The 27,279-nt window shown below is 46.0% G+C and overlaps 1 protein-coding gene across 3 annotated transcripts in view; it reads right to left on the reverse strand.

Annotated features, from left to right (window-relative positions):
• The window catches only part of LOC137427334 (uncharacterized), a 359,992-nt gene that overhangs the window by 235,030 nt on the left and 97,683 nt on the right, over window positions 1-27,279 (reverse strand). For 2 of the 3 annotated variants that reach the window (XM_078777115.1, XM_078777116.1), the window contains 3 exons: window positions 25,410-25,514; window positions 25,195-25,234; window positions 17,655-17,746 (listed from right to left, as the gene is read on the reverse strand). In XM_078777115.1, the coding sequence (XP_078633241.1) occupies window positions 17,655-17,746; window positions 25,195-25,234; window positions 25,410-25,514 (237 nt within the window). The remainder of the gene's footprint in view (window positions 1-17,654; window positions 17,747-25,194; window positions 25,235-25,409; window positions 25,515-27,279) is intronic. The other variant, XM_078777117.1, reaches the window with a different exon arrangement.

The raw sequence follows: 27,279 nt of genomic DNA on the forward strand, positions 1-27,279 counted from the left end.
CCGCTGAACGTGAAGCGAACAGGCCCTCAACTCCTTCCTCGCTGTCCACTCCACAACGCACAGAGGTAAAACAAGAGAAGGATGCATCCGCCAAGATTGTGCACAAAATGCGACTGCCCGTGAGGCCACCCAGAGTCCAGAGAGTGCAGAACTTCGACCGTCTGCAAAGCCAGCCACAGTCAAGTGAGGAGTGTGCGACTGCACGCTATGAAACCCAGAGCCAAGAGAAGGAAAATGCGACTGCTGTACAAGCACCAGGGCCAGAGAGAATGAATTTGCGACTGCTTGTCTGAACACCAGGAACAGAGAGAAGGAAAATGGTGGGACATGTCCTTTTTGTTCCTCACGCTGGAACGTTCTGTGATGACGGCCGCGCGCACTCCAATCAGTGAGAGCTATTGCATCGCTCCACGGCCACGACCAATCATCACCTCTTGGGGCGGGGCCTCACTGCCCTTCTTGCCGGCCCTTGTGATGACTTGGCTGGTGGCGTCAGTGGTTATGTTCGAATGTCCGCATCTGGTGGCTTTATTTTGTATAGGTGCGCAGTGCATGGCTGGTGTTGCATGTGTCAAAAAGAACAAAGGGAAAAACGAGAGGCAATTTACATGCAGAGAATTATTCCTCAAACCCTAATGAATTCGCATAGCTCCACCCCTCGCATGGACACATCTACGATCTTAACGGACATGCGAGCCTACTTAGTTTCAGGAAGGTTTCTACATGGCATACGGAGCACACCCCCCTGTACAATCTACCTGGACTAAGGTATTCCATGAGCTACCCCCATAAACGTAACAATATGTTATTCCTCATGGAGTTATTTACAAAAAGCCATGTCTAAATTTTATCTGTGCAGCACTTTTGGAGACATAGAGGTGAATAATGTTTCATTTTTTTTTTTCCAAGATTGCATCCGGACCACGCAACCTATGAGGTCAGAAGTATCATTAAAAAAATTATACAGGAGGAGGCGCACCATGGTGAAAATTTCCTGTCAATCGGACCAACAGTTGCAGAGAAAATCATATTTATTCGATGTGGACAATCAAACAAACAGAGAAATGAATATTCACTCATCGATCGACACTTGGCAAAACAGAACAAACCAGAATGGCACTCAGTATAGCATCCTTTTGACATCACAAATAAATGGTGGTTGAATTCTGTGACCTGATATGCAAATTGTCTTCAAATTTTTAAGTTAATCGGATGAAAATTTACAATTTTAGAAATTCGGCTGATGTTGATTTATCGTATCAGCTAACTGAAATCAACGACCAACAAATTTTGAGATAAGCATAGGCCAAAAGGTCAACCTTGGCCGAAGATTAACAACCTTGCCAGATTTCCAAAATCCTCAATTTTCATCTGATTGACTTGAAATTTCAATAGGATTTTCATATCAGCAAACTGAATTTAGCCAACGAATATTTTTGAGGTCAAAAGGATGCTTTACTGGGTGCCATTCTCCTGTGTTCTCTTTTGCCAAGTGTCACTCTGAATGATTTTTCAATCTGTCTGTCTTTGTTTGTGATTCGGACGAAATTTAGCAGAGAGGTAGCGCATGTGACAAGGACGAAATGATTAGATTTTGTTGAAGATCTGGATCCGGATCCGGCTCGTAAAATTTTACAAGTGATTATTTTACCATTGGGAGATCGCGCCAAAAACGATATATCGCACCATATCTCAAAAAGTTATGGACGAAACTTGGTGGACAGGTTGGGTGTGTGACAAGACCAAATCGATTCGATTTTGATGAAGATCTGAATATGGCTTCAGATAGGATAATTATTTAATTTTTTGAGCAATTCATCACAATTGAGAGTTCGGTGAAAAGCGACATTATAACATGATATTTTAAAAAGTTGTGGAGGAGTTGGGACAAAACTTGGGGGATGGGTTGGTCAGGTGACAAGAAGCCCATTCAATTTTACTTCAGGTCCGAATCCAGATCCTGCCCTGTCAATGGATACAAAGGCGTAAACTGTTCAGCCTGGCGGCAGTATGCACTCGACCGAGTGCCATTGTAGTATTTCGCTGTTTTGGACAACGGAGAAAATATCAATTTAGAAATAGAATATTGTTGCGTCGCCGGCTTTAAGATCACTGGTTACGGATAGCCAAAACAGATTTTTTTTACTCCCGAGGGGTCAGACCAAAAATGACGGCTCTGGCGCAGGTGAGATGGAAGGCTGCGAGAAGATTAGCTGAACGAAAAAAACACTGGTTTATTCCCGAACCCATGAACAAAGAAACACGACAAATAAAAATACAACAATAATGAATTTAATGAAAATAAACCCATGGGTGATAATGTCAAAAAAAAAACTGAGGTAAATTAATTTCCTAACCGAGACGTCTCCCGTCACTGTCACAAATACGAACACAGGGGCAAGACGAAATAAAAATTAAATGTTCCCCTTGGCCGGCCGGTACTTATCGGTGTGTAAATGGTCCTTTTAGGCGGTGGGCAGTGATGATGCTTGAAACCACAGGAGGGAAGATGGCGACACGGAAAATGCCGCAAGCCAAAAAGCACACGGTCACAAGGCGGGAGGTGAGCACGGCCCGTGTTCCCTTCTCCTCATGCACGGACTCTGCTTCGTGCTCCGAGAGTCCTTTCTGCTGTGATGTAGAGTTTTCACTAGTTTCCTCGACTCCTTTCACCCTTTCATTCCTCTTTTTCTTGCCTCTGGAATAAACTCCCTCACTCTCTTGAATCCTACTCCTCCCTCCAGGTCTTTAAAACAGCTGTTCACCACCCTCTCTTATCTTTGTTCATGTGTTCATGGGGCAGACATAGCTTGGCTTGTAAAATGTTAGGGATTGATCACAGGGTAAATCACCCACTGGGGAAAACCAACCTTAATCCCTGCACCAATTAGCACTGCTTCACTCCCCAACCCCCTTGTGTGAAGAACCATTGAACAACCTCATGCTGCAGCTTCCCCACACACTGTACATCGAGATTTCTCAAACACATCCACAGTCCATGCTACTTCCTATGCAGTGCTACCTTTCCTATTGTATTCTTTCACCTACCCCCATAAACTTAACAATATTAGAGGTACTGTGCAATACAGTACTTTATTTGTTTTACAAAAATCCACCAATGCAAAAAACAAAAAAAACAATGCTAAATTACTCCACCATGTTTTTTTTTTACATCGTGGAGGCCATTCAAATTCCGATTTGGGGTTATCCAATTCTGGGGCGGTTAAACGCATCCTTCTCTTGTTTCACCTCTGTGCTTTGTGGAGCGGACAGAGAGGAAGGAGCGAGGGCCTGCTCGCTTCACGTTCAGCAGCTGGCGGGTTAACAGACTTGGCGCCAATGCTTATTTTCCTGCGCAGGGATGCGGGACCTGTGACGAACCCAGGCAGTCACAGATGGCAGGTGGAGGAGCAGGCAATCGCTCAAGGTTTCATCTCCCTTCGACCGTTTTCACCACATTCAGACGTATCTGGTGTGTGTGTGTGCAACGCGGATTTTGAAGGTAAATCGGAGGTTCGCCGACTATGAGCCTTGGAACGTCCATACCCGAGGGTGTGATTTCCCAGTCGCCTGGAGGGCGCCTTTGCACAGCTTTGGCAGCAAGACTGTGCCTGCCTACCCAACGGGATTCTGGTCTCGATTGGACATTGATCTGTCGGTCGCTGGAGCGGATCGACTTTGGTTTGAAGCCGGGGATTGGAGACATTGGGGATGTTCTTGTTTCACTCACTTGGAGCACAGTGAGTTATATATTACAAAACTGATGGTACCATCATAGGATATCGATTTTACTTTTGATTCATATTATTGTTGTACTGTTATTCTTGTGTGATCTTAATACAATATTTGTTTGTGAGTAACAATTGGTGTGGCTTCACCATTGATCTTTGACATAACGAATAACACATTTTTCTGCCGTAACTCCACTCGGGGCTCGGAGGTACACCGTGACCAGGGGGTCAGGGAGGAGCACGTAACATCACCTTCAGACCTTTTGTCTCCATACATTCCTTCCACTTGTTCATCTTTTCCTTCAGTCCATCCATACTTTCCGCAATCAACACCAGATCATCTGCGTACAACAACTCCAACGGTAAACCATCCTTTACGTTCTGAGCCAGCACCTCCATCACAGTGACAAATAGTAGTTGACTTAGTACCGGCCCCTGATGCACTCCCACCTTCACCTCAAACTCACCACTGTTCCCGTCCTTACAGCTGTGCGCACTCTTTTGTACATTGCCATCACTACTCTGATCAACCATTCCTCCACTTCTAACTTCCTCAATGCCCATGTCAATACTTTGCATGGAACCCTATCTAATGCTTTCTCCAGATCAACAAACCCAAGAAACAACTTCTTCCTCTTCTCCATGTACTTCTCCTGCAACTGCCTCACAATAAAGAGCGCGTCTGTCGTTCCTCTTCCTGGCATAAATCCAAACAAACTGCCTTTCATCGATCTTCACCTTCTTCCTTATCCTCCTCTCCAACGCCCTTTCCAATACCTTCATTCCATGCTCCAATAACTTTATCGCTCGGTACGAGCCACACTCCAGAGGGTCACCTTTCCCCTTGTATAGAGGGACGAGGGTACTCAGTTCCCAATCCACTGGAATGCGGCCTCCTTTCACCACCAGATAACAGATCTCTATCATTCTCTTCACACCCCAACTTCCTGCTGCCTTCAACATATCTCCCACAACTCCCGTCGGCCCTCCCACTTTTCTACTCTTCATTGCTTTTATCGCTTCCTCAACTTCCTTCTCAGTTATCTTCTCTGCCGGTCCTAAAACTGGGTTACTTTCTATGTTGCCATCCCATTCATTCTCTGTATTCAGCAGCATTCCCATATATCTTTTCCATCTTCCTTTAATTCCATCTGGGTCCACAACGATTTGTCCCACTTCATCCTTCAAGCAACTCACCCCCATCACATCACACCTCTCTTTCGCTATCTGCTTTGCAATCCTGAATACCGCTCTCTGACCCTCTTCCGAATCCAAGCGTTCTCTGAACATTTTCCTACATGCCTCCCCTCCCGCGCCTTTGCCACCTCTTTCTTTGCAGCCTTATAACTTTCATGCTCTGCTTTTTCTTCTCCCGTACGCTTCGCCTTCTGCCACTCCTTGAACTTTTTCCTCTTCTCGTCAATCCTCTTTCCAACTTCATTATCCCACCATGATGTTTCCGAGTGCCTCGGTGGTCCTTTTGTCCATCCACATACCTCACCAACGGCTCCCAACAGACTATCTTTCATTGACATCCAACCACGTTCAAGCTCAACCACATCATCCTCTACCCTACTCAGCCTCTCTTTTAATGCCTCCCTTACTGTCACCTCTTTCAACCTCCACACCTTCATTCTCGGTTGGTACTTCACCCGCCGAACTCTCCTTGCACCTTTCATGTCGCAGACAACCAAGTGGTGCTGTGAAACAGCCTCCTCCCCCGGGATCACCTTTGTGTCCCAGAGGTGCCCCCTATCTCGCCTACGCACCATCAGGTCGTCAACGGTTGCCGTCGACCCACCTCACGTGTATGTAACAAGCTTATTATCCCCTTTCTGGAACTGAGTATTACAAATCAACAAATCAGCTCCATCAGCAAACTCCAAAATCCTTTCACCTTCTCCATTTCTCACACCATATCCGTAACCCCCATGAACTCCCTCAAAACCATCCATACTCCTTCCCACATCTCCATTTAGGTCAACTCCCATCACAACAACTTCCTCATCTGTCATGTTTTCCATCAGCTTCTCTATCGCACACCAGAACTTGTCCTTCTCTTCATCGCTCCGACCAACCTGCGGAGCATATCCCGAGATGACGTTCACCAAGAGCTTTCCAATCATCATTTTCACCATCATCAACCTATCACTCACTCTAGTCACACTCACCACCCTGTCTACAAACTCCTCAGAAAACAGGACACCAACACCATTCACGCCCTCCGGGCACCCTTGCCACACAAACTTGTATTTCTGTCCCTGCCTACCCATCACCATTCTCACACCACTTCCCTTCCATCTCGTCTCTTGCACACAACATATGTCCACTCTTCTTCTGACCAATACTTCCACCACTTCTCCTGATCTCCCTGTCATTGTCCCGACATTCCATGTCCCAAACCTCAGAAACCGATCTCCACTTCAGGCTGTACCCTGCCCATATGTATTTGTAATTGTCAGGGTTCTTTTTGAGGCAACGTTTTTATGGCCGGATGCCCTTCCTGAAGCCAACCCTCTTAGTCGCCTCTTACGACATGCAGGGATACAGTGTACCTATTCTAACCAGGGTACACACCGGGATAAAGCTTTGTAGTCCATTGTATAATTTAAATAAACATAAATGCAAATTTCGCAAGTGGAAAAAGTAAGTGCACCCTTGGCTTTTATAGGTGGTATTGCCCCCTTTGGCAGAAACAACCTCAAGTAGGCGTTTCTTATAACTGTCTACCAGTCTCTGACATCGACTGGGAGAAATTTTTGCCCACTCCTACATGCAGAAGTCTTTCAGCTGTGCGATGTTTGAGGGGTTTCTTGCTTGCACAGCTCGTTTCAAATCCCCGCCACAACATCTCGATGGGATTTAGATCCGGGCTTTGACTTGGCCATTCCAGAGCCCTCCATTTCTTTATTTTCAGCCATTCCTTGGTAGATTTACTGGTAAGTTTAGGGTCATTGTCATGTTGCAAGGTCCACCTTCGGTTGAGCTTCAACTTTCTGACAGATGGCCTCACATTATCCTCAAGCACCCTCTGGTACAATGAATTCATACTGGATTCTGTGATGGTGAGATGCCCAGGCCCTGATGCAGCAAAGCTGCCCCAAACCATAATATTTCCACCACCATGCTTTACAGTTGGTATCAGGTTATTGTGGTCAAATGCTGTCTTTGGTTTTCGCCAAACATGTCTTCTGTTACTGTGGCCAAATAGCTCTACCTTTGACTCATCTGTCCAGAGCACATTGTTCCAGAAGTGCTGGTCTTTGCCGAGATGTTCATTGGCAAACTTTAGTCATGCGCTGATGTTCTTTCTGGACAGCAAAGGTTTCCTCCTGGCACACCTCCCATGTCGATCAAATTTGTGCAGCCTCTTTCTAATGGTAGACTCGTGCACTTTGACATCCACAGTGGCAAGAGCTACCTGCAGGTCCCGTGATGACATTCTGGGGTTCTTAGAGACCTCTTTCAGCATATTGCGGTCTGCTCTCGGGCTGAACGTCCTGGGGCGGCCTTGCCTGAACAAGTTGGCAGTTGTTTGGAATCTTCTCCACTTGTAGATGATCTTCCGGACAGTCGAATGATTGATTTCAAATTGTTTGGAGATCTTTTTAAATCCCTTCCCAGACTCAGATATCTCTAACCTTCTTTCTGAAGGCCTCAGAGAGCTCTTTTGATCTCGGCATGGTGACGCCACACACTTCAACAACAAAGAGCAAACCAAACTAAATGTTTGAGGTTTAAATAAGATAGGTTCCTCCAAGATCCTCTCTGATGATGTTCTAATCATTTGCACCTGAGCTGGTGCACCTGATTCAAATTTTAGGTATTTGAAGTCATGATAAATGTAGGGGTGTACTTACTTTTTCCACATGAAAAATTTGCATTTATGTTTATTTAAATTATACAATGGAGTACAAAATGTAAATGTTTCATGATATTTGTTATATTATATCACCTTTATCTATCAATATTGTTGAAATGAAGATCATATAGCTGCATGTTGAAATATGTTGAAAAAGTCAAAACTTTAAATGGGGTGTACTTACTTTTTCACTTGACTGTATGTCATCATAAAGCTGCTCAAATATAAATCCATCATTAATTGCCAACAAATCATCAATAAACCTGAAGATGTTTCTGCATTTTCGTGCAGTTGTTAATTTATTCCCGCACATGTTCTGGACCCAATCAAACTCGTACATGTGCAGAAGCAAATTTGCAAAGAAAGGGGCCGGATCTGAGCCCATGGGTATGCCCACTGTCTGCTGGAGTATCTTGGGATCTGAACCCATGGGTATGCCCACTGTCTGCTGGAGTATCTTGGGATCTGAACCCATGGGTATGCCCACTGTCTGCTGGAGTATCTTGTTGCCAAATGTAAAGAAACTGTTGTTTAGCAGAAATCGAATACTTTCTTGGAGTTTACTTTTTGAAAAAACTGGAGGGAATATTGATTATCCTTTACAGACCAGTGTGCTCTATTTTGATAGACATTAATGTGTACTTTATTACCTCCTGCAAATGCTTTATCTATTGCTCTGTCCAATGCGGTTACCAGCTTGTCATGTGGAATGTTTGTGTACAATGTGGAAAAATCAAAAGTTGAAAGACATATTGCCTTACCCTTGTTATTAATGTTATGGATACTGTCGATTAACGGTTTGGAATCGTCAATGATCCAGAATTTCTTCATACCAGGATAAAACTTCACTTTTTCATGATCGTTTTTTAAACATTTATAGATTCGTTTCATTGCCGCTGTCATACTGCCCGACAAAGGTTTCAAACTACATTCTCTACTTGCGATGATGAACCTCATCTTACAATTGAGTTTGTGCATTTTTGGGATCCAGTAAATGAATGGTAATTTACGGTGTTTATCCGGAACCAACAGTCTTCTCACCGTTGAGTGATTTGTATGGTGTTGTATCAAGTCTGTTTTGTTATCGTTATTTATTTTGTAGGTCTTTGAAATTCCCGTGTCTAGGCCCAATTCTTCCAAAAGTGTTTGAAGATAGAATGTTTTACATACAAATGCAATATTATTATTTGCTTCGTCAATTGGAACAATAACATATTGTGTTTGAAGCTGCCTTAAACAATCACGTGCCTCTGGATTATTGATTCGAACTTTCTTTTCAAATCAACAACTCTCCTTTTCACATGTTTCTCTACCTCCTCCAACCATAAAGCCATTTGTGTGTTTGGTACTTTATGTTTATCAATTTGTTCTCTCATCCATTCACCCAATCCCATCATTGCAAGTTCCATTGCTTTATTCCAGTTTATTTTCTCTATAATTTGGTCCTTTTGTAAGTAATGCACGTAATCTTTTATCTTTCACTATTCTGAGATCACCTGTGATGACGTGTTTATGATGTGGATCTTTGAATGCGGAATGTTCACAATTCCAATGATGTGTGTTATTTAACCATTCCTCTAAGTCTATAGATTGTACAGTGTCCTTGGAGTTGAAGATCTTTCCCCGAATTGAATTTCATAAAGTGTACACAACTCTTGGTCGCTCTCTCTGTTGTATTGTTTCTGGAAGTTTACTTCACACTTCCTTTTGTTGAAGTATTTTCTCGATATTTATCATTTCCACCCCTTTGTTATCAAACATAATTTTGACGATATCATTGTCTTTTCTGCGATTCACTTTTTTAGGTTTTAGTCAGGTTCACTATGTTTTTTCGTTCAAAATCATGGTAGATTAGCAAACCTATACATTTTTGGAAACGTTATTACATGGAAAATCTGAAAATCAATGTTTACATTTGCGGTGTTTACATTTGCGGATTTTCAAAATGGCCACCATAAAAATACATATTTTGCTCAATTTCTGCCTCTAATTACCCTAAAAACTTTTTAAAATATACTAAGCCTATGTTTTCAGGTACAAGGAATCCATTGGTGACATAATCAGACTTCAGACTTAATCAGACAGTGATGACGAACTCTAAATGGCATATTCTGTAATCGTGTATATTTGATGCCATTGATTGCATGTGTATATATGATTTTGCTGACTGCCTGTGTATGTTTGGTGATATGAATTATTGTGACACATTTTGATGTTATTAACTGCCTGTACAAAATGATAACATGTATTTGATTATGCAACTTATCGCGAATATAAAGACAGTATTTTGCAATTCAAAACCTTTGATTCGTGTCTTACCATTCCCCATAGCACTAATTTGATACTTTCATTGGATTCCTTGTCCCTGAAAATATAGGTTTAGTATATTTTTAAAAGTTTTTAGGGTAATTAGAGGCAGAAATAGAGCAAAATATGTATTTTTATGGCGGCCATTTTGAAAATCCGCAAATGTAAACACCGCAAAGGCAAACATTGATTTTCAGATTCCTTATGCTATAACCTTTCCAAAAATGTATAGGTTTGCTAATCTACCATGATTTTGAACGAAATATAATTTATTGACATAGTGAACCTGACTATTTCTTTTTGTACATTTTATGATCAATCATGTCCAGAATTGCTTCCATGTGTTGGATTGGGAGTTCCTCTTGATCGTCCTCTTCCATTAATCCCCACACCCACACACACACACATCCCCCCTTGCCCCACCCCCACACCCCTCCCCCCACCCCTCCACACACACACACACATCCCCACATGCATACACACACATCCCCAGACCCCCCCCCCCACACACCTCCCTCTCCCCACACACACACACACACACACACACACATACATACACACACACACACACACACACATACATCCCCACACACACACACATACATACATCCCCACACACACACACATACATCCCCACACACACACACATACATCCCCACACACACACACATACATCCCCCCACACACACACACATACATCCCCACACACACACACATACATACATCCCCACACACACACACATACATCCCCACACACACACACATACATCCCCACACACACACACATACATACATCCCCCCACACACACACATACATACATCCCCCCACACACACACATACATACATCCCCCCACACACACACATACATCCCCCCCCACACACACACATACATCCCCCCCACACACACACATACATCCCCCCCACACACACACATACATCCCCCCCACACACACACATACATCCCCACACACACACACATACATCCGCACACACACACACATACATCCCCACACACACACACATACATCCCCACACACACACACATACATCCCCACACAAACACACATACATCCCCACACACACACACATACATCCCCACACACACACACATACATCCCCACACACACACACACACATCCCCACACACACATCCCCACACACACATCCCCCCACACACACACATCCCCACACACACACACATCCCCACACACACACACATCCCCACACACACACACATCCCCACACACACACACATCCCCACACACACACACACATCCCCACACACACACACATCCCCGCACACACACACATCCCCGCACACACACACATCCCCGCACACACACACACATCCCCGCACACACACACACATCCCCGCACACACACATCCCCACCACACCCCCCCCCCTTCCATACACACGCACAACCCAACCCCCCCACATTCACACATATCCACCCCCCCCCCCCACACGCACAACCCAACCCCCCCACATTCACACATATCCACCCCCCCCCCCCACACACACACACATCCCCAGACACACATCCCCCCTACCACCCCACCCCCACACACACACATCCCCCCTACCGCCCCCCACACACACACATCCCCCCTACCCCCCCCCCCCCCCCCACACACACACACACACACACACACACACACACACACACACACACACACACACACACACACACACACACACACACACACACACACACACACACACACACACACACACACACACACACATCCCACCCTACACACACACACACACACACACACATCCCACCCAACACACACACACACACACACACACAACAACCCCGCTTTCACATTATTATTATTTTTCTCCATCAATATATCACGAGATGATGCTCAAAAAATTTCATCCTGATCGGATGAAGTTTTGCACTTGTCGTATCATGACGTCATAATGGAGGCACAGATGACATATTCACAAGGCTTATTCTCCATGGATAGTTCTTTGCAACGAGATATGTCTCAATCTTCTCTACTCAGCGTTTTTGGAGATAGTGAGATGTAAAAATTTTAGGTTTTCCAAAGTTGGTGGCCGTACCATGTGACCTGTGACGTCATAATTACCCTCAAAAGATTCTTCATGCCATGGTGCACCTGTGGTGAAAATTTCATGTCAATCGTGCAATGATTGCAGAAAAAGCGATTTTTAAAAGAAAATAAACCTGAAATGGCAGAGCCACAATTATTTATTTTGTCTGAGAAGCCAATGCGAGGTTTCTTCTTCCTCAGCTTGTCACAACTCTGTCAAATGCGATCGAGTTTAAAAAGTCAGAATTTGACCAAATCTGTTTTGTTCGTTTGTTAATATACCTCAGCTATTGACAAATCTTAAATTAGAATTTTATTTGATGTTAAAATGACCGCGAGAGGTCATGTCCAACGATGCCTTCAGTCTGTACATGTGATAAATAATTAAATCTGCACACTCGAAGCCTCTTCTTCTTCACGCAATAACAACTTCTCGCTCCCAGACCGTACATCCAATCATCTTGAAATTTTGCACACTTGTTTCATTTAATGACTTCTACTATAGTATGAAGTTTCACGTCGATCAATAAAGCGATGCAAAAGATATCCATTTTTAAAAATATTTTCGTTGAATTAACTATATCTGCCAAACCACATGACCTAATGCAAATTCCAAAAGGACATTTTAGTGGACTGACATGCTGAACAGATCTGTGAGGTTTCCCCTCGATTGGATCAAAAATGAGGGAGGAGCTAGATTTTAAAGGTTCATGCTTAAAAACGTGTTTTCCCGGTGCACTGTTTCCCGGTGTGTACCCTGGTTAGAATAGGTACACCGTATCCCTGCGTGTCGTAAGAGGCGACAAAGAGGGTTGGCGTCAGGAAGGGCATCTGGCGATAAAAATATTGCCTCAAAAAAGAGAACCATGACAATTACAACAACATATGGACAGGGCACAGCCCGAAGTGGAGATCGGTTTCTGAGGTTTGGGACATGGAATGTCGGGACAATGACAGAGGCCAGGAGAAGTGGTGGAAGTATTGGTCAGAAGAAGAGTGGACATAAGTTGTGTGCAAGAGACGAGATGGAAGGGAAATGGTGTGAGAATGGTGAAGGGTAGGCAGGGACACAAATACAAGTTTGTGTGGCAAGGGTGCCCGGAGGGCGTGAATGGTGTTGGTGTCCTGTTTTTTGAGGAGTTTGTAGACCGGGTGGTGAGTGTGACTGGAGTGAGTGATAGGTTCATGATGGTGAAAATGATGATTGGAAAGCTCTTGGTGAACGTCATCTATGCTCCGCAGGTTGGTCGGAGCGATGAAGAGAAGGACAAGTTCTGGTGTGTGATAGAGAAGCTGATGGAAAACATGAAAGATGAGGAAGTTGTTGTGGTAGGAGGAGACCTAAATGGACATGTGGGAAGGAGTATGGATGGTTTTGACGGAGTTCATGGGGGTTACGGATATGGTGTGAGAAATGGAGAAGGTGAAAGGATTTTGGAGTTTGCTGATGGAGCTGATTTGTTGATTTGTAATACTCAGTTACAGAAAGAGGATAATAAGCTTGTTACATACACGTCAGGTGGGTCGACGACAACCGTTGACTACCTGATGGTGCGTAGGCGAGATAGGGGGCACCTCCGGGACACAAAGGTGATCCCGGGGGAGGAGGCTGTTTCACAGCACCACTTGGTTGTCTGCGACATAAGGGTGAAAGGTGCGAGGAGAGCTCGGCGGGTGAAGTACCAACCGAGAATGAAGGTGTGGAGGTTGACAGAGGTGACTAAGGGAGGCATTAAAAGAGAGGCTGAGTAGGGTCGAGGATGATGTGGTTGAGCTTGAAAGTGGTTGGATGTCAATGAAAGCTAGTCTGTTGGGAGCCGTTGGTGAGGTATGTGGATGGACAAAAGGACCACCGAGGCACTCGGAAACATGGTGGTGGGATGATGAAGTTGGAAAGAGGATTGACGAGAAGAGGAAGAAGTTCAAGGAGTGGCAGAAGGCGAAGGGTACGGGAACAGAAACAGCAGAGCATGAAAGTTCTTAGGCAGCCAGGAAGGCTGCAAAGAAATAGGTAGCAAAGGCGCAGGAGGCATGTAGAAAAATGGTCGGAGAATGCTTGGATTCGGAAGAGGGTCAGAGAGCGGTATTCAGGATTGCAAAGCAGACAGCGAAAGAGAGGTGTGATGTGATGGGGGTGAGTTGCTTGAAGGATGAAGTGGGACAAATCGTTGTGGACCCAGATGGAATTAAAGGAAGATGGAAAATATATATGGAAATGCTGTTGAATACAGAGAACGAATGGGATGGCAACATAGAGAGTAACCCAGTTTTAGGACCGGCAGAGAAGATAACTGAGAAGGACGTTGAGGAAGCGATAAAAGCAATGAAGAGTAGAAAAGCGGGAGGGCCGGCGGGAGTAGTGGGAGATATGTTGAAGGCAGCAGGAAGTTGGGGCGTGAAGAGAATGACAGAGATCTGTAATCTGGTGGTGAAAGAAGGCTGCATTCCAGTGGTTTGGGAATTGAGTACCCTCGTCCCTCGATACAAGGGGAAAGGTGACCCTCATGGAGTGTGGCTCGTACCGAGCGATAAAGTTATTGGAGCATGGAATGAAGGTATTGGAAAGGGTGTTGGAGAGGAGGATAAGGAAGAAAGTGAAGATCGACGAAATGCAGTTTGGATTCATGCCAGGAAGAGGAACGACAGACACGCTTTTCATTGTGAGGCAGTTGCAGGAGAAGTACATGGAGAAGAGGAAGAAGTTGTTTCTTGGGTTTGTTGATCTGGAGAAAGCATTCGATCGGGTTCCATGCAAAGTATTGACATGGGCATTGAGGAAGTTAAGAGTGGAGGAATGGTTGATCAGAGTAGTGATGGCAATGTACAAAAGAGCGTGCACAGCTGTAAGGACGAAGGACGGGAACAGTGGTGAGTTTGAGGTGAAGGTGGGAGTGCATCAGGGGTCAGTACTAAGTCCACTACTATTTGTAGCTGTGATGGAGGTGCTGGCTCAGAACGTAAAGGAGGGTTTAACGTGGGAGTTGTTGTATGCAGATGATCTGGTGTTGATTGCGGAAAGTATGGATGGACTGAAGGAAAAGATGAACACATGGAAGGAATGTATGGAGACAAAAGGTCTGAAGGTGAATATCGGAAAGACGAAGGTGATGGCAAGTGGTAAAGCATGTGGTGAGGTGGAAAGAACTGGGAAGTGGCCCTGTGCTGTGTGTAGGAAGGGTGTCGGAGTGAACTCCATTCAATGTACAATGTGCACTGAGTGGGTTCATCAAAAATCTAGTGGTCTGAGAGGGTCATTAACCAGTGTGGCAGCTACATTCAAATGTAAGGTGTGCACAGAGGGAGCTGCAGATGGAGGAAATGTTGAGTTGGATCTTGGAGACGGCATGAAGCTGGAAGGTGTGAAAACATTTTGCTACCTCGGAGACATGCTGAATGGAGAAGGTGGATCAGACTCGGCAACGGTTGCTCGAGTGAGATGTGCATGGAAGAAGTTTCGGAAACTGAGTGGCGTGCTGATGATGAGGGGAGTGTCGTTGAAGCTGAAGGGAAAGGTGTATGCTGCATGTGTGAGAAGTGTTATGATTTATGGGAGCGAGACATGGGTAATGACCGTAGAGCAGCAACGAAGGTTGGAAAGGGTGGAAATGCGAATGGTTCGAAGGATGTGCGGAGTGTCGTTGAGAGAGAGGAAGACAAATGATGAATTGCGAAAGATGATGGGAATAGAGCCTGTGATTGATGCTGTGAAGAGGAACAGGTTGAGATGGTTTGGTCATGTGTTGAGGAAGGATGGAAGTGACTGGTTGAGAAGAGTGATGGAAATGAATGTAGAAGGAAGTAGAAGACGGGGAAGACCGAGAAAGACTTGGCTAAAGATGGTGGAAGAAGAAATGCGGGCAAGGGGGTTATAACAAGGAGAGATGTGGAAAATAGGGCAAAATGGAGAAGATTGTCATGGGGACCGCAAGGTTAACCCCCGCTCCAGCAGGGAAAATGGCATTTAAAATGCATGTTGATTGTTGTTGTTGATGTGTACCCTTGCGCCCTTGCTCCCCCCCCCCCCCCCCCCTCACAGCTAATCTCTGCTTTGTCTGCCTTCCCACTCATGGACCATGGTCTTTTGTCCGAGGGGAGTGTGCAGGTGTCCGGAATCTTGCTGCCTGCACCTTTGCTGCCTGCCTGCCTGCACCGGTACACCCGATGGACCACACGTTCTGTGGCCTGGCACATATGGACCACACATTCTGTGGCCTGGCACCTATGGAGCACACGCGCTGTGGCCTGGCACCTCTGCTGGGACAACCCATTGCTGCCAGCGGTGTCTGGCTTGCGGACCACTGTTTTAAGTGGCATCTATGCCCAGCATTGGACCACCTGAGTTGGCCCTGCTGGCCATACAAATAATAAAAAGCGGATGCCGTGTGTGCCCTTTTTATTAAATAAATAACATCAAGCAAGAAGACACCCAGAAACATCGGCCCAGCAGAGAACAGAAGAAGAAGACACCATTTATTATTATTAAAATGTGTTTTGTGCCTTTTTGGTGCTTGTTGGTGCATTTTTCTTATTATGGTGCATTCATTTAATGGGTACATATGGTATGGTGTATCGGTGCAGTGCATAGCAATGGCATTTTCCCCTTCTCAAAACATCTTCTCTTTTCCCCACAAAAGACAGGTCCTGGGTGACAGTGTAAATAATTCGTGTATTGTAAATAATGCTCCCCACCGGTTAAATGTTTAGTTTGAGAATAATTCCGTAATTCGGTTAATTGTGGGCATGAGTCGGTTCGATAGGATGCAACGCAGCAGGTGGGACATATCTGGTGTTAAAACTGTCGCACTCAGGGTGAGGTTAAAAGTAGAGAGTAACCACACCTAAGTGTCACACGAAGTTAATAGATAGCCCTTTTGTTTCAGCTCGGGCCGAGCCTGGTAAAAGGGGGAGGGGGGGGGGGCAGTGTTGCGGTTTTAGAACCCACACTTGTATATAAACTCTTGTAAATATCCCATTATTAAAAGGTTAAAGGTTGCACCCCTAGTTAGTCCACAAGCAACACGTAGGCCACCATAGAATCTCAGTTATTTCATTATTATGTGTTTTAGATAAGGCCGTGTGTCCAATCGTTGAATCTGCGTTGCGTCGATCAAATAAGAGTAGGTCCCCATTCCGTCCATTTTGCGACCTCCCTCTTCAAGCGACGCCATTACGCACCCCTACAGTCGGTGCCTTTGCGTTCGCTCAAGAGCCGCCATAAGCCATGCGGTCAGGGCCTAGGAAAAAGGGGCGGAACGCCAAGAAGAAGGTGTGGCATGTCAACCAGCCGTCAAAGGCGTGGCCGGTAAGCCCTCACCAGCCAACCAGGGCTGATGTAACATCACCGACAGGCGCGGCTTTGAGGCCCGCATAGCGATCGCGTGGCGCATTATATAAGCGCGAACGCAAAGCCCTTTGACGGACTTGGTCGGGAGAGTGCATTGCAAAGGGACTACCTGTCGGGAGTGCTGGTTGCTTCAAAAGACTGATATGGAGCGCACATTTGGGAGAGGATTCGCTCGCTGGCGCTGATAAGAGAACTTGGGAGAGGTGGCGTGTAGCACGAGTGTTCACAAATTATGTACGCTGAAGGACACCAGCTTCCCCCCCCCCACTATATGTAAGGTCCGGTCGCGTTCCAAGATACGCAGAGCTGCCTGCCGGGTTTCGCCCGCTGGACTGGAGCCTCACCTGGAGCCTGGATCTCATCACCGGACCCTCGACCTGACCGCCTACCAGCTACAATCCCCGTGTGAGTAGCTTCCAGGACTCGGGACGGCCAGCTAAAAAGACAAGGGGATTAATCCCCCCCTTGATAAGGGGAGCACCGACCCCCGAGATCCGTAACAATATATATATATATAAGATTAAAAACACCTCACAGCCTCAAAACACTAAATTAAAAACACTTCACAGCCACGATACCCTTCAGTTTCATCGTATACCCTTCAGGGTAACAAATGGAGTCGCGTGCAACCAACGAGCCATCAATGAGATGGTATCTCGATAGAATCTCAAAGACACCTTTGTTTACGACTTTACGTGTATGAGGTCACAGTATGTGAACGAACACAGAACGAGCACGACAATAACTTGAAACGATTCATGGAAGTAGCTCGCAAGTACAAACTCACTCGATGCTGACAAATGCACGTTCTCGGCTAAAACTATCAATCTCTTGGGATATACCATTTCAGACAGCTCGATTCGCGATGACAGGTCCTGTTTGCAACTGCTATCAGAAATGCCACCTTCTCCTGATGTAGCCACGCCGAGACGAACTCTGGGGCTGTTCGCTCATTGTTCCAAATGGATCCCGAAGTATTCCGAGAAAATTCATCCTCTCGTTGAAAGTAAAAATTTTCCGCTGTCTTCAGCTGCCAGAATGGCTTTTCACAATTTGATTAAGGATATTGCTCAAGCGGTGGCAATATCAATTGATAACAGTGTGCCCTTCGTTGTTGAGACTGATGCCTCAGAGTACGCAATTGCGGCTACCTTGAATCTGTCGGGTCGACCCGTGGCCTTCTTCTCCAGAACGTTATCACACAGTGAGAGGTGCCACTCGTCTGTTGAGAAAGAGGCCTATGCCATCGTGGAGGCCTTGCGTTAGTGGAACCACTTTCTCCTCGGGAAACATTTTCATTTGATCACAGACCAGCGATCTGTGGCATTTGTGTTCGAGGATCAACATTCCCAGAAAATAAAAAATGGAAAAAAACAAATTAAAAAATAAAAAATAAAATAAAATCGCTAAGCAGCACAATGAGCTTGCGGAATTTGGCTACATCGTATATCGCCCTGGCAAGGACAATGTCGCTGATGATACATTTTCTCATGCTTTCTGTGGAACCGTGGGATCCGAGAGGGGATTGCAGGAGCTGCATGACTCGCTTTGTCATCCGGGAATCACTCGCATGGCGCATTTTGTTTGATGTCGAAATCTTCCCGATTCGGTTGAGGAAAGGGGAATAGGGGGGAGGGGGGGAAGGGGGAGGGAGAGGGGGAAAGGGGAGGGGAGGGGGAGGGGGAAAGGGGAGGGGAGGGGGAGGGGGAAAGGCGAGGGGAGGGGGAGGGGCAGGGGGGAAAGGGGGAGGGGGGATAGGGGGAGGGGGGAAGGTGAGGGGATGGGGGAAGGGGAGCAAAGGGGGAGAAGGGGAGGGGAGGGGAGGGGGGAGGCAGGAGAGGAAGGGGTTCATACATATGATGGTGGGTGAATGTGGCATTCATCACGTTTTTGAGTTGCCTGTGATGCAGATCAGGAAGAAGCCGTACTACCAACTTCATTCACTTCCGGATTTGTTTGATTTACTTGTATTCAAATGTCTGGTGATTTTTTTGTATTTATTTATGCGACTGTGTACTTGTATATAAATGTCATTAATTTAAAAAAGGCGTAGGCACGATCAAGCGATTTAAAAAAAAAAAAAATCTAAAAAAACGAGTTTTTCTTTTGTCATAGTTTTTTTTTTTTTTTTTTTTTTTGGCCAGAAACACTCCCAGGCACTCACTGATGAGCCTCTGAAAGTTTGATGAAGATCCGTTCAGCCATCTCTGAGAAAAATGGCAACACAGACAGACACACACAGACATCGCTCTGAAACAGTAGATTCGTGTTTTGATTGACTGATTTGCCACCAGGAGAAGTGACATTTTCCAGCAGGGAAGATTGTGGCGATTGTGAAGAAGAAGAGCAATTGAAGGTATCGACCTCCAGGGACTTGCGTCTATTTAAGTTCTTACTGTGCGGATGTTCGTGCGAGACTTGTCCTGCTGTGAGCTGAAGCCAGACAATGGTTCATGCTGGTAAGATTGAGATAGTACTCTGCGAGATGGCTTTTTTTCTTTTTTGTATACAAGATCGAGGCTCGTGAAAGAGCTAACATTAATCACACAAAAAGACAAACTGACACACAAAACACAAAAAACAAGGGGAGCGGCAGACAAGATGGGGAGAGAGGGGGAAGGAAACAAACACAACATTTGAGAGCAGGGACATCAGGAGGACTTGGGGGGAGGTGGGAGAGGAATAAAACATATGAACACTGCAAGGACTCTGGGGTGAATTACCGGGGGTAGAAAAGATCAAGGTCTTCGATGGGGGAAGATAAGAGATGGTGGTGAACAGCTGTTTTAAAGACCTGGAGGGAGGAGTGGGATTGAAGGGAGTGGGGGAGTTTGTTCCAGAGGCGGGAGAAAAGGGGAATGAAAGAGTGAAGGTGAGCAGAGAGCCTAGACTTTGGCAGTTTAACCATAAGAGGGTTGCAGGCAGATCTTGTGCGACCTGAAGGAATATTGGGGGGACAGAGTACAGAGAGAGCTGAGGGAGCAAGGCCGGAGAGGAGTCGGTAGAAGACAGAAAGACCACCAACCTGCCTGCGGTGAGTGAGTGAAAGGCCCTCGGAGTTGACTACATCGCAGGAGATTCCAATGATTCTGAAAGCTTTGGCCTCAACAGCGTGAAGCCGAGCAAGGTGTGAGGCAGGAGCACCAGCCCAGAGGGGGAACAGTATTCCATTGAGCTGCGGATGAAAGCCTTGTATGTGGTGAGGAGCTCAGGTGTGCCAAGGAAGGACTTCGCACGACGGAGGATGCCCAGTCGGCGACTGGCTTTGGAGGCCAGCTTGGAAATGTGGTTTTCCCAAGAAAGATCATGGCAGATAGTGAGACCCAAAATCTTGAGCGACAGAACTTCTTGGAGAGGATTGTTGAGAAAGTAGATGGGAGGGTTGTCCAGTCGGTCCTTTCGGAGAGACATTGTAAGAGTGTGACATTTGTCAGGATTGAAAGACATGTTCCACTTGTTTGACCAGTCTGTGATTTTGTCCAGGTCTGCAGAGAGTGAGGAGGCTGCAGACTGCCGATCTGAGGGATGAGGAATGGAGCGGCAGATAGTGGAGTCATCAGCAAAGAGATAGAGAGGATTTTCCAGAGTCGGAGAGGTCATTGATGAAGACCAGAAATAGCACAGGGCCCAGAACACCACCTTGGGGGAACTCAAGCCAGAACAGGCAGGGGAGATGAGAGAAATCCATTCAGGGCCACACGTTGCCTACGACCAGAGAGGAAATCCGCAAGCCATGAGTGGAGATTTCCCTGAATACCATAGGAGCTGAGTTTGGTGAGCCGAGCTGGGTGCCAGACCGTATCGAAGGCACGTGATACGTCAAGTGAGACAGCTCTGATTTCCTGTTTGGCATTGAGGACCTCCATCCATTGTTGAGACAGCAGAAGCAACATGTCCAGAGTAGAATGACCTGGTCTGAATCCAAATTGATGATCAGAGATCAAGCCATTGGAGAAGAGGAAGGATTTGATATCTGAAGCAATGATGGAATCCAGGACTTTGCTGATAATTGGGAGCAGGCTGATTGGTCTGTAGTTGCAAGGATCTGTTTTTGCACCTTTTTTGTGTAAAGCGGTAATGTTTGCTGATTTCCAAGATGCTGGCAGATGACCTTGAGCAAAAGAGAGGGTGAAAAGAACAGAGAGAGGGTGAGATAGAGCGGCAGAGCAGGATTTTAGGACCCGAGGGCTGATGCCATCTGGTCCAGTTGCAGAATCAGAGTCGAGGTTTGATAAAAACTTCTCCACCTTGTCAGGAGAGAAGGACACAGAGTCCAGGAGCAGTTGGGTTCGACTGGGAAAGGTGGGAACAGAGAGAGATGGGTTTGGGACACAAGATTTTGAGGCAAACACAGAGTTGAGGCATTCGGCTTTGTCACGTGTGGTGTCAACTGTGTAGCCATTTGATGTAAGGGAGGGGATGGAGGGGGAACAAACACCAGAAACGGATTTGACCAGACGCCACCAGGATTTGGAGGAAGGAGACAGGTTTGAGAGTTCAATCTTGAGTGTGGAGAGATAGTGCTTCCTGGCACTCCTGAGGGTAGAAACACACTTGTTTCGAGCTTGGTGGAAGGAACTGAGATTGCCTTCAGTTGGATTTGCCTTCCAAGACGCAAAGGCAAGTTGTTTCAGGGCAACTGCCTCACCACAAGATTCAGTGTACCATGGACGGGAGGAAGGGTAAGACAACTGAAGACGAGATGGGATAAATCTGTGCATGAGAGAGAGCAGTTTGCTTTGGAATAATTCCCAGGAAGAATTGATGTCAGAGGCATTAGAGATGGGAGACCAGTCCAGTTGATTGATGGCTGCTTGCAGACCGTGCCAGTCGGCCTGAGTGAAATGCCAGACTCGTCGGCGGCTCTCTGAGAATGGCCAGTGAGATGTCCACTTTAACAAGCACATGATCAGAAGAACCGATTGGAGCAGAAGAAGAGCAGCAGACATTTGCAGGGAAGTTAGTCATAACCAAGTCCAGAAGAGAAGATACTCCATTGACTGAGATCCGGGTCAGGAAATTGACAGATTGTGTCAGTCCCAATGAGTCGCAGAAGTCCTTTGCTGAGGTGCCATGGCTGGTGAGAGATGAACCCACACCCAGCCAGCTGGCATGATGACAGTTGAAGTCGCCACATATGAGGAAGAGAGAGTTTGGATGAGTTGATAGAAGTTGGTCCATGTTGTCTGACAGAGAAATGTAAATGGAGTCATCACTGTTTGGAGGACGGTACAGAACACATATGAACAAAAGGTGGGAGCGGAGAGGAAGCCGTAGCCAGAGGTACTCCTGTGGTTGGGGTGGAGAGAGGCCAGTGCAGGGAGAGTGAGGAAGAGAGTTTTTGATAAAGATAGCCACCCCACCACCAGGACGAGGATCAGGTCTATCGTACCGGAGGAGGGAGTAACCAGGAAGAGATATTAAGGAATCAGACATCTTGAAGGAGGAAAGTTTCTGTTAAGCAGATCAAGTCTGGATTTTCAGAAGCAACCTGAATGGAGAGATCAATCAGGTTTGAGCGAAGGCCCCGGATGTTTGAGGTCCATACCGTTAGTGAGGAGAGAGGGGGAGCATCGGGTGCAGGACAGGGGTAGGGTCAGATGAAGGGTGAGAGGGGGATGTAGGAAGAGCAGTTGATAGTGTGTCAGAGATTACAGAAGAGTTGCAAGAAAGGGAAGGATGAGGAGGACGAAAGGTTTGATGGTGATGGAATGAGGCACAGTGAGAGTTTGTTTGAGGGGGGGCAGAGGAAAGTAGAAGGTTGGGGGAGGTGGAGGTATGACATAGGAGGGAGAGGAAATGGGGAGGAGGCAGCTTTGAGAAGGAGGTGGGAGGAGGGAGAATTTGGGAGGGATGGTTGGGGGGGAGATTTGAAGGGGAGGGGCAAGGGGGGAGTTTAGAAAGTGGATGATTAATGAAAGATGAACATATATAACAAATTGGGTTTGTTGTGATTTTCAAGTCAGCGATTCATTTAAGAACGATGGAGGAGGGATGGAATGAATGAGAATTTAGAGCATGGAGTGATTTGGAATCATAAGAGATTGAATATTTTTTTGAAATGGAATGAGTTGAAGAGGAAATTGAAAGGAGCCTTTTAAATAAGAAGAAAAACAGCGTGTTGTAATAAACCACTGAATAAAACACTGAAGGGGATAGTTGAAACATATTTAAACAGAACTGTGAAGAACAATCTTAAATTCACAAAAATACCAATGGGGAGAGGAAGCCTAGAGCGACGACCATGAGTCACTTGAACAGGGCAAAAGGTGGAAGGCAAGGGGAAAATGGGGGCGGGGCGAGACAGCGCACGTGGGCAGAGGCAAAAGCACACGAGGAGAAAGGGAAATAAACGTTTTGTTTGTTTGTTTTTTTGTTTGTTTTTGGGGGGGGAGGTGTGGGGGTTACAACGTTAGACAAATAGTAGATGTTTGGTGAAGCTTGGTGGAGAAGGGGAAATCAAAAAAGCTAGCAAAACAGCGAAGGAAGGAACAAACTTCGACGGGGGAAGCCTGAGGCTGCAAGGCCTTGCTCGCGACGCGGCAAACAAACGATTAATTTATGAAAGATAAACACCGAGAAACTTCCAAGGGGGACACTATAAGTTCACACACCGAACGATAAATACAGTTTCGACAAAATACAATTGTGAACAGACTTAACTTTGAAAAACGTGGAGACCGTGTGGACCGTCGAAAACCCCTGCCACCGTCTCCAAGATCTCGCGAGATCTCCTTGATTGTATTACCTCGCTTAATGTACATAATCTGTTTGTGTTAATATACTCTTGTTGTATTTGTATTCCTTTCTTAGATCCTGCTTGATTCAAGTTTAATAAAGCCTGATATTGATCAAAAGGCTTTTCCATCATTCATTACATTGATAACGATGACGTCATTGGTGCCATAATTATGACATCATAATTCGACAGGGGCAACGCTCAGTCTGATCAGTTTTAAATTTATTGAGCATCATCTATGCAACATCAACCCTGGTGTTGGGCTAGCGGCTAGGGTGCCGGCTTAGGATCCTAGGATCCTGGGTTCGAATCCCGGTCAATCGCTGAATTAACGCCAGGGGGGTTGACTCAGCCTGTCATCCTTCCGAGGTCGGCTAATTGAGTACCAGTTCACTGGTAATTCCCTGCTTGTCGTTAAAGGCGGCAAAAAGGGTTGGCGTCAGGAAGGGCATCCGGCCGTAAAACATTGCTTCAAAAAGGGGACCGAAAAACAACAACAACCACAGTTCCCGAAAAAGGCCAACCTCCGCTTACAGGGAAAAATGGCCTCGAAAGGTGGTTTTTTTTTTTTTTATGTATGCAACAATTCGATTAGAGAATACTAGGGGATGCCCGTACTATATATAAGCTAGGACGTGCCCGTACGTGGGTGCCCGTTCCTTGCCAAAAAAAAAAAAAAAAAAATTTGTGTAGGGATGTGTGTGTGTAAACATCCTAGGGCGTGCCCGTACGTGGGTGCAAAAAAACATGCGTGCAAACAACAACAAAAAAAAACTTTGAAACCACGTGGCAGTAACGACCACAGAACCCCCCCCCCCCCTCTATTTACATGAATGGTTTGGTCCATTCGCAACGACCACAGAACCCCCCCCCTCTATTTACATGCAATGGTTTGGTCCAAAGCGAACGGCTTGCAGTGTTTGGTAAAGAAATCGCCATAGCTCGGTAACTACTTCTCCGATTAATATGAAACCTTGAAAAGGCACATCCTCGGGTCCCCAGCAATATACCTGGCAAGTTTAAAGTATATCGGACCGGTAGTTGTCGAGAAACAGCGGTCACAGACAAACATACACACATACAAACACACACACACAGAGATTAATGGAATTATAGATAGATAAATTAATGATGTCATTGCTCACGTGGTCTGGCAGCCATGTTGGGTCCAAGAAAAAAAAAAACCTGAAAAAAACAGAACAGTTGCCTCGCAACAAGTTGGCTGCGCAGGGTTAGTATTTTATGAATACCATCTAGTTTCCTAAAGCAATTAAATAATAACGTCATGTTTTTGTTTTTCTTCACACCAGAGTTCATCATCAAACTGTTCAAATCAAAATGTATGGACATTGACAGAAACCTTCATGGGGATGGTTCTTGAGGAAAGGAGCTTCGGCATCAATGGGTTCGGGTCGGTCCAAGTGAACATCAATGTCGTGCTCAGTTTTCACTTCCACAAATAATGCTGAAAAAAGTAAGATTTATTAAATGCATGCACTCTTGTGTCACATGCAGAGCTGTTGCAAAAAAGATAAATATTGCATCAAAATCATTAAAATCATGACAAAAAAATTAAAATAATAAAAACCTCCATCAAAACATTGAAATCTTCATTGGAGAGAAAAAAAAAAATTCCCATCATGCATAAGAACAGGATCATGTGTTGTCTTTGTGCCAAGTATGAACAAAATCGGTCCATACATCTCCGAGATATGGTTGTGGACGGACGGACGAGACCCAATCCATAAACCCCAGTATTGGACAAAAGTCCATTGGGATCTATAATAACAGGTGTCAAATGAAAACCTCAGAATTGATGATTGTACAAATAGAGGATAATAGGATATAACAAGGTATTGTAGGGGCTGTGCTCCCACGTCAATCGGAAGAATGGACGCGACAAAAAGCTGGAATTCGTCCGAGTTTCTTTATTGTCACAAAACAACTCGGGTACTCTGAAAAGCCCGTTTATCGGGCAGCAATATATATTGTTACAGACGCGGTTGTGGATGTTGGTCTACCGAGCGGTTTGGTATGACCGCGCCTGCACATTTACCCGATTATACTCGAACGTTGAATAAGTCGCGCTATGCTAAATCAATGATGGAAAAGACACAACGGCTGGATTAAAATGACACGACACCAAGGGTTCAGTTCTCAAGACCTCCGGAGGAGGTTATATTAGGGCGGAAGGTCAGATTACAACGACAAGAGGGACAGCATAGAAAGGCAGGCACTTAGACACACTCTTATATTAGCCCCGACAGACGACAGATAAACGGGACAAAAACTGACTCACACGGGGATTGATGGCAAGGAAAGCGGGTAGTCGATGGCTCAAGGTGCACTCTTGGCTCAAGGACAGAATCGACCCGGTCCGGTCCAATGATGCGGGGAGGTCGCTCTCAGCGCTGGAAGGTCGCGACTTGTCTTCTTCAGTCGGGGGGCGCATCTGACGTCACGTCCGGTAAGTCGCTCCGTATATCCGGCGGGGAGTGACACGCCCTCGGCTCGTTAGCTCCGCCCCAGATGGAATCGGCCCGTTGCTTCTCATTGGGTGCGGGGGGGGGGGGGGGGGGGGTTACCGGCTCCGCCCTTGACGAGGGGCTGACAGCCAGCCCCTTCGTGGTAACCCCGTGGAGCGCATGGCCAATGGCGGCTAACCAGCCGGAGCGAGGACGCACACTCCCCGCGCCGCCCCCAATCTCCTCTGTTGTTGTAGTTGTTGTAGTTGTTGTAGTTGTTGTAGTTGTTGTTGTTGTTGTAGTTGTTGTAGTTGTTGTTGTTGTTGTTGTTTCATGGGGAAGATGGGAGGAGGTAAGGGGAGGTCCTAAACTCACTACTGGTGCCATACAATCACATTCTGGTGCAACGAAGAGTCAGAATTAATGGAAACGAGTCCTTAACTGACATAGACTAAGAATAACTAGCAAGATGTCCTATAGTTGTCTACGTGAGATGCGGTGAACCTGGGCACGACATTTAATGGGGGAAAAAGGGGAAGGTCGGTTCTACAGAGTGTTATTTACAGGCAATGGGACTAGGGAATGGGGGATTGGGGATAGTTGGGGAGTATTGGGGAAATAGGGGAGTATTTACAAGCGGATATTGAGGCCAAGTCCCATATCCGCAACACTATACACACATTATCCCGGAGCGTTTGCCCGGGAAAGGCGAGAGGGGGCGTGGCCGGGCGTCCTGGCCGCGGCCTGGCAAGTCGAGGGCGGGCA

This window comes from Myxine glutinosa, chromosome 5, assembly GCF_964187855.1.
Source record: "Myxine glutinosa chromosome 5, kmMyxGlut1.1, whole genome shotgun sequence".
In the NCBI taxonomy this organism is placed as follows: Eukaryota; Metazoa; Chordata; class Myxini; order Myxiniformes; family Myxinidae; genus Myxine; species Myxine glutinosa.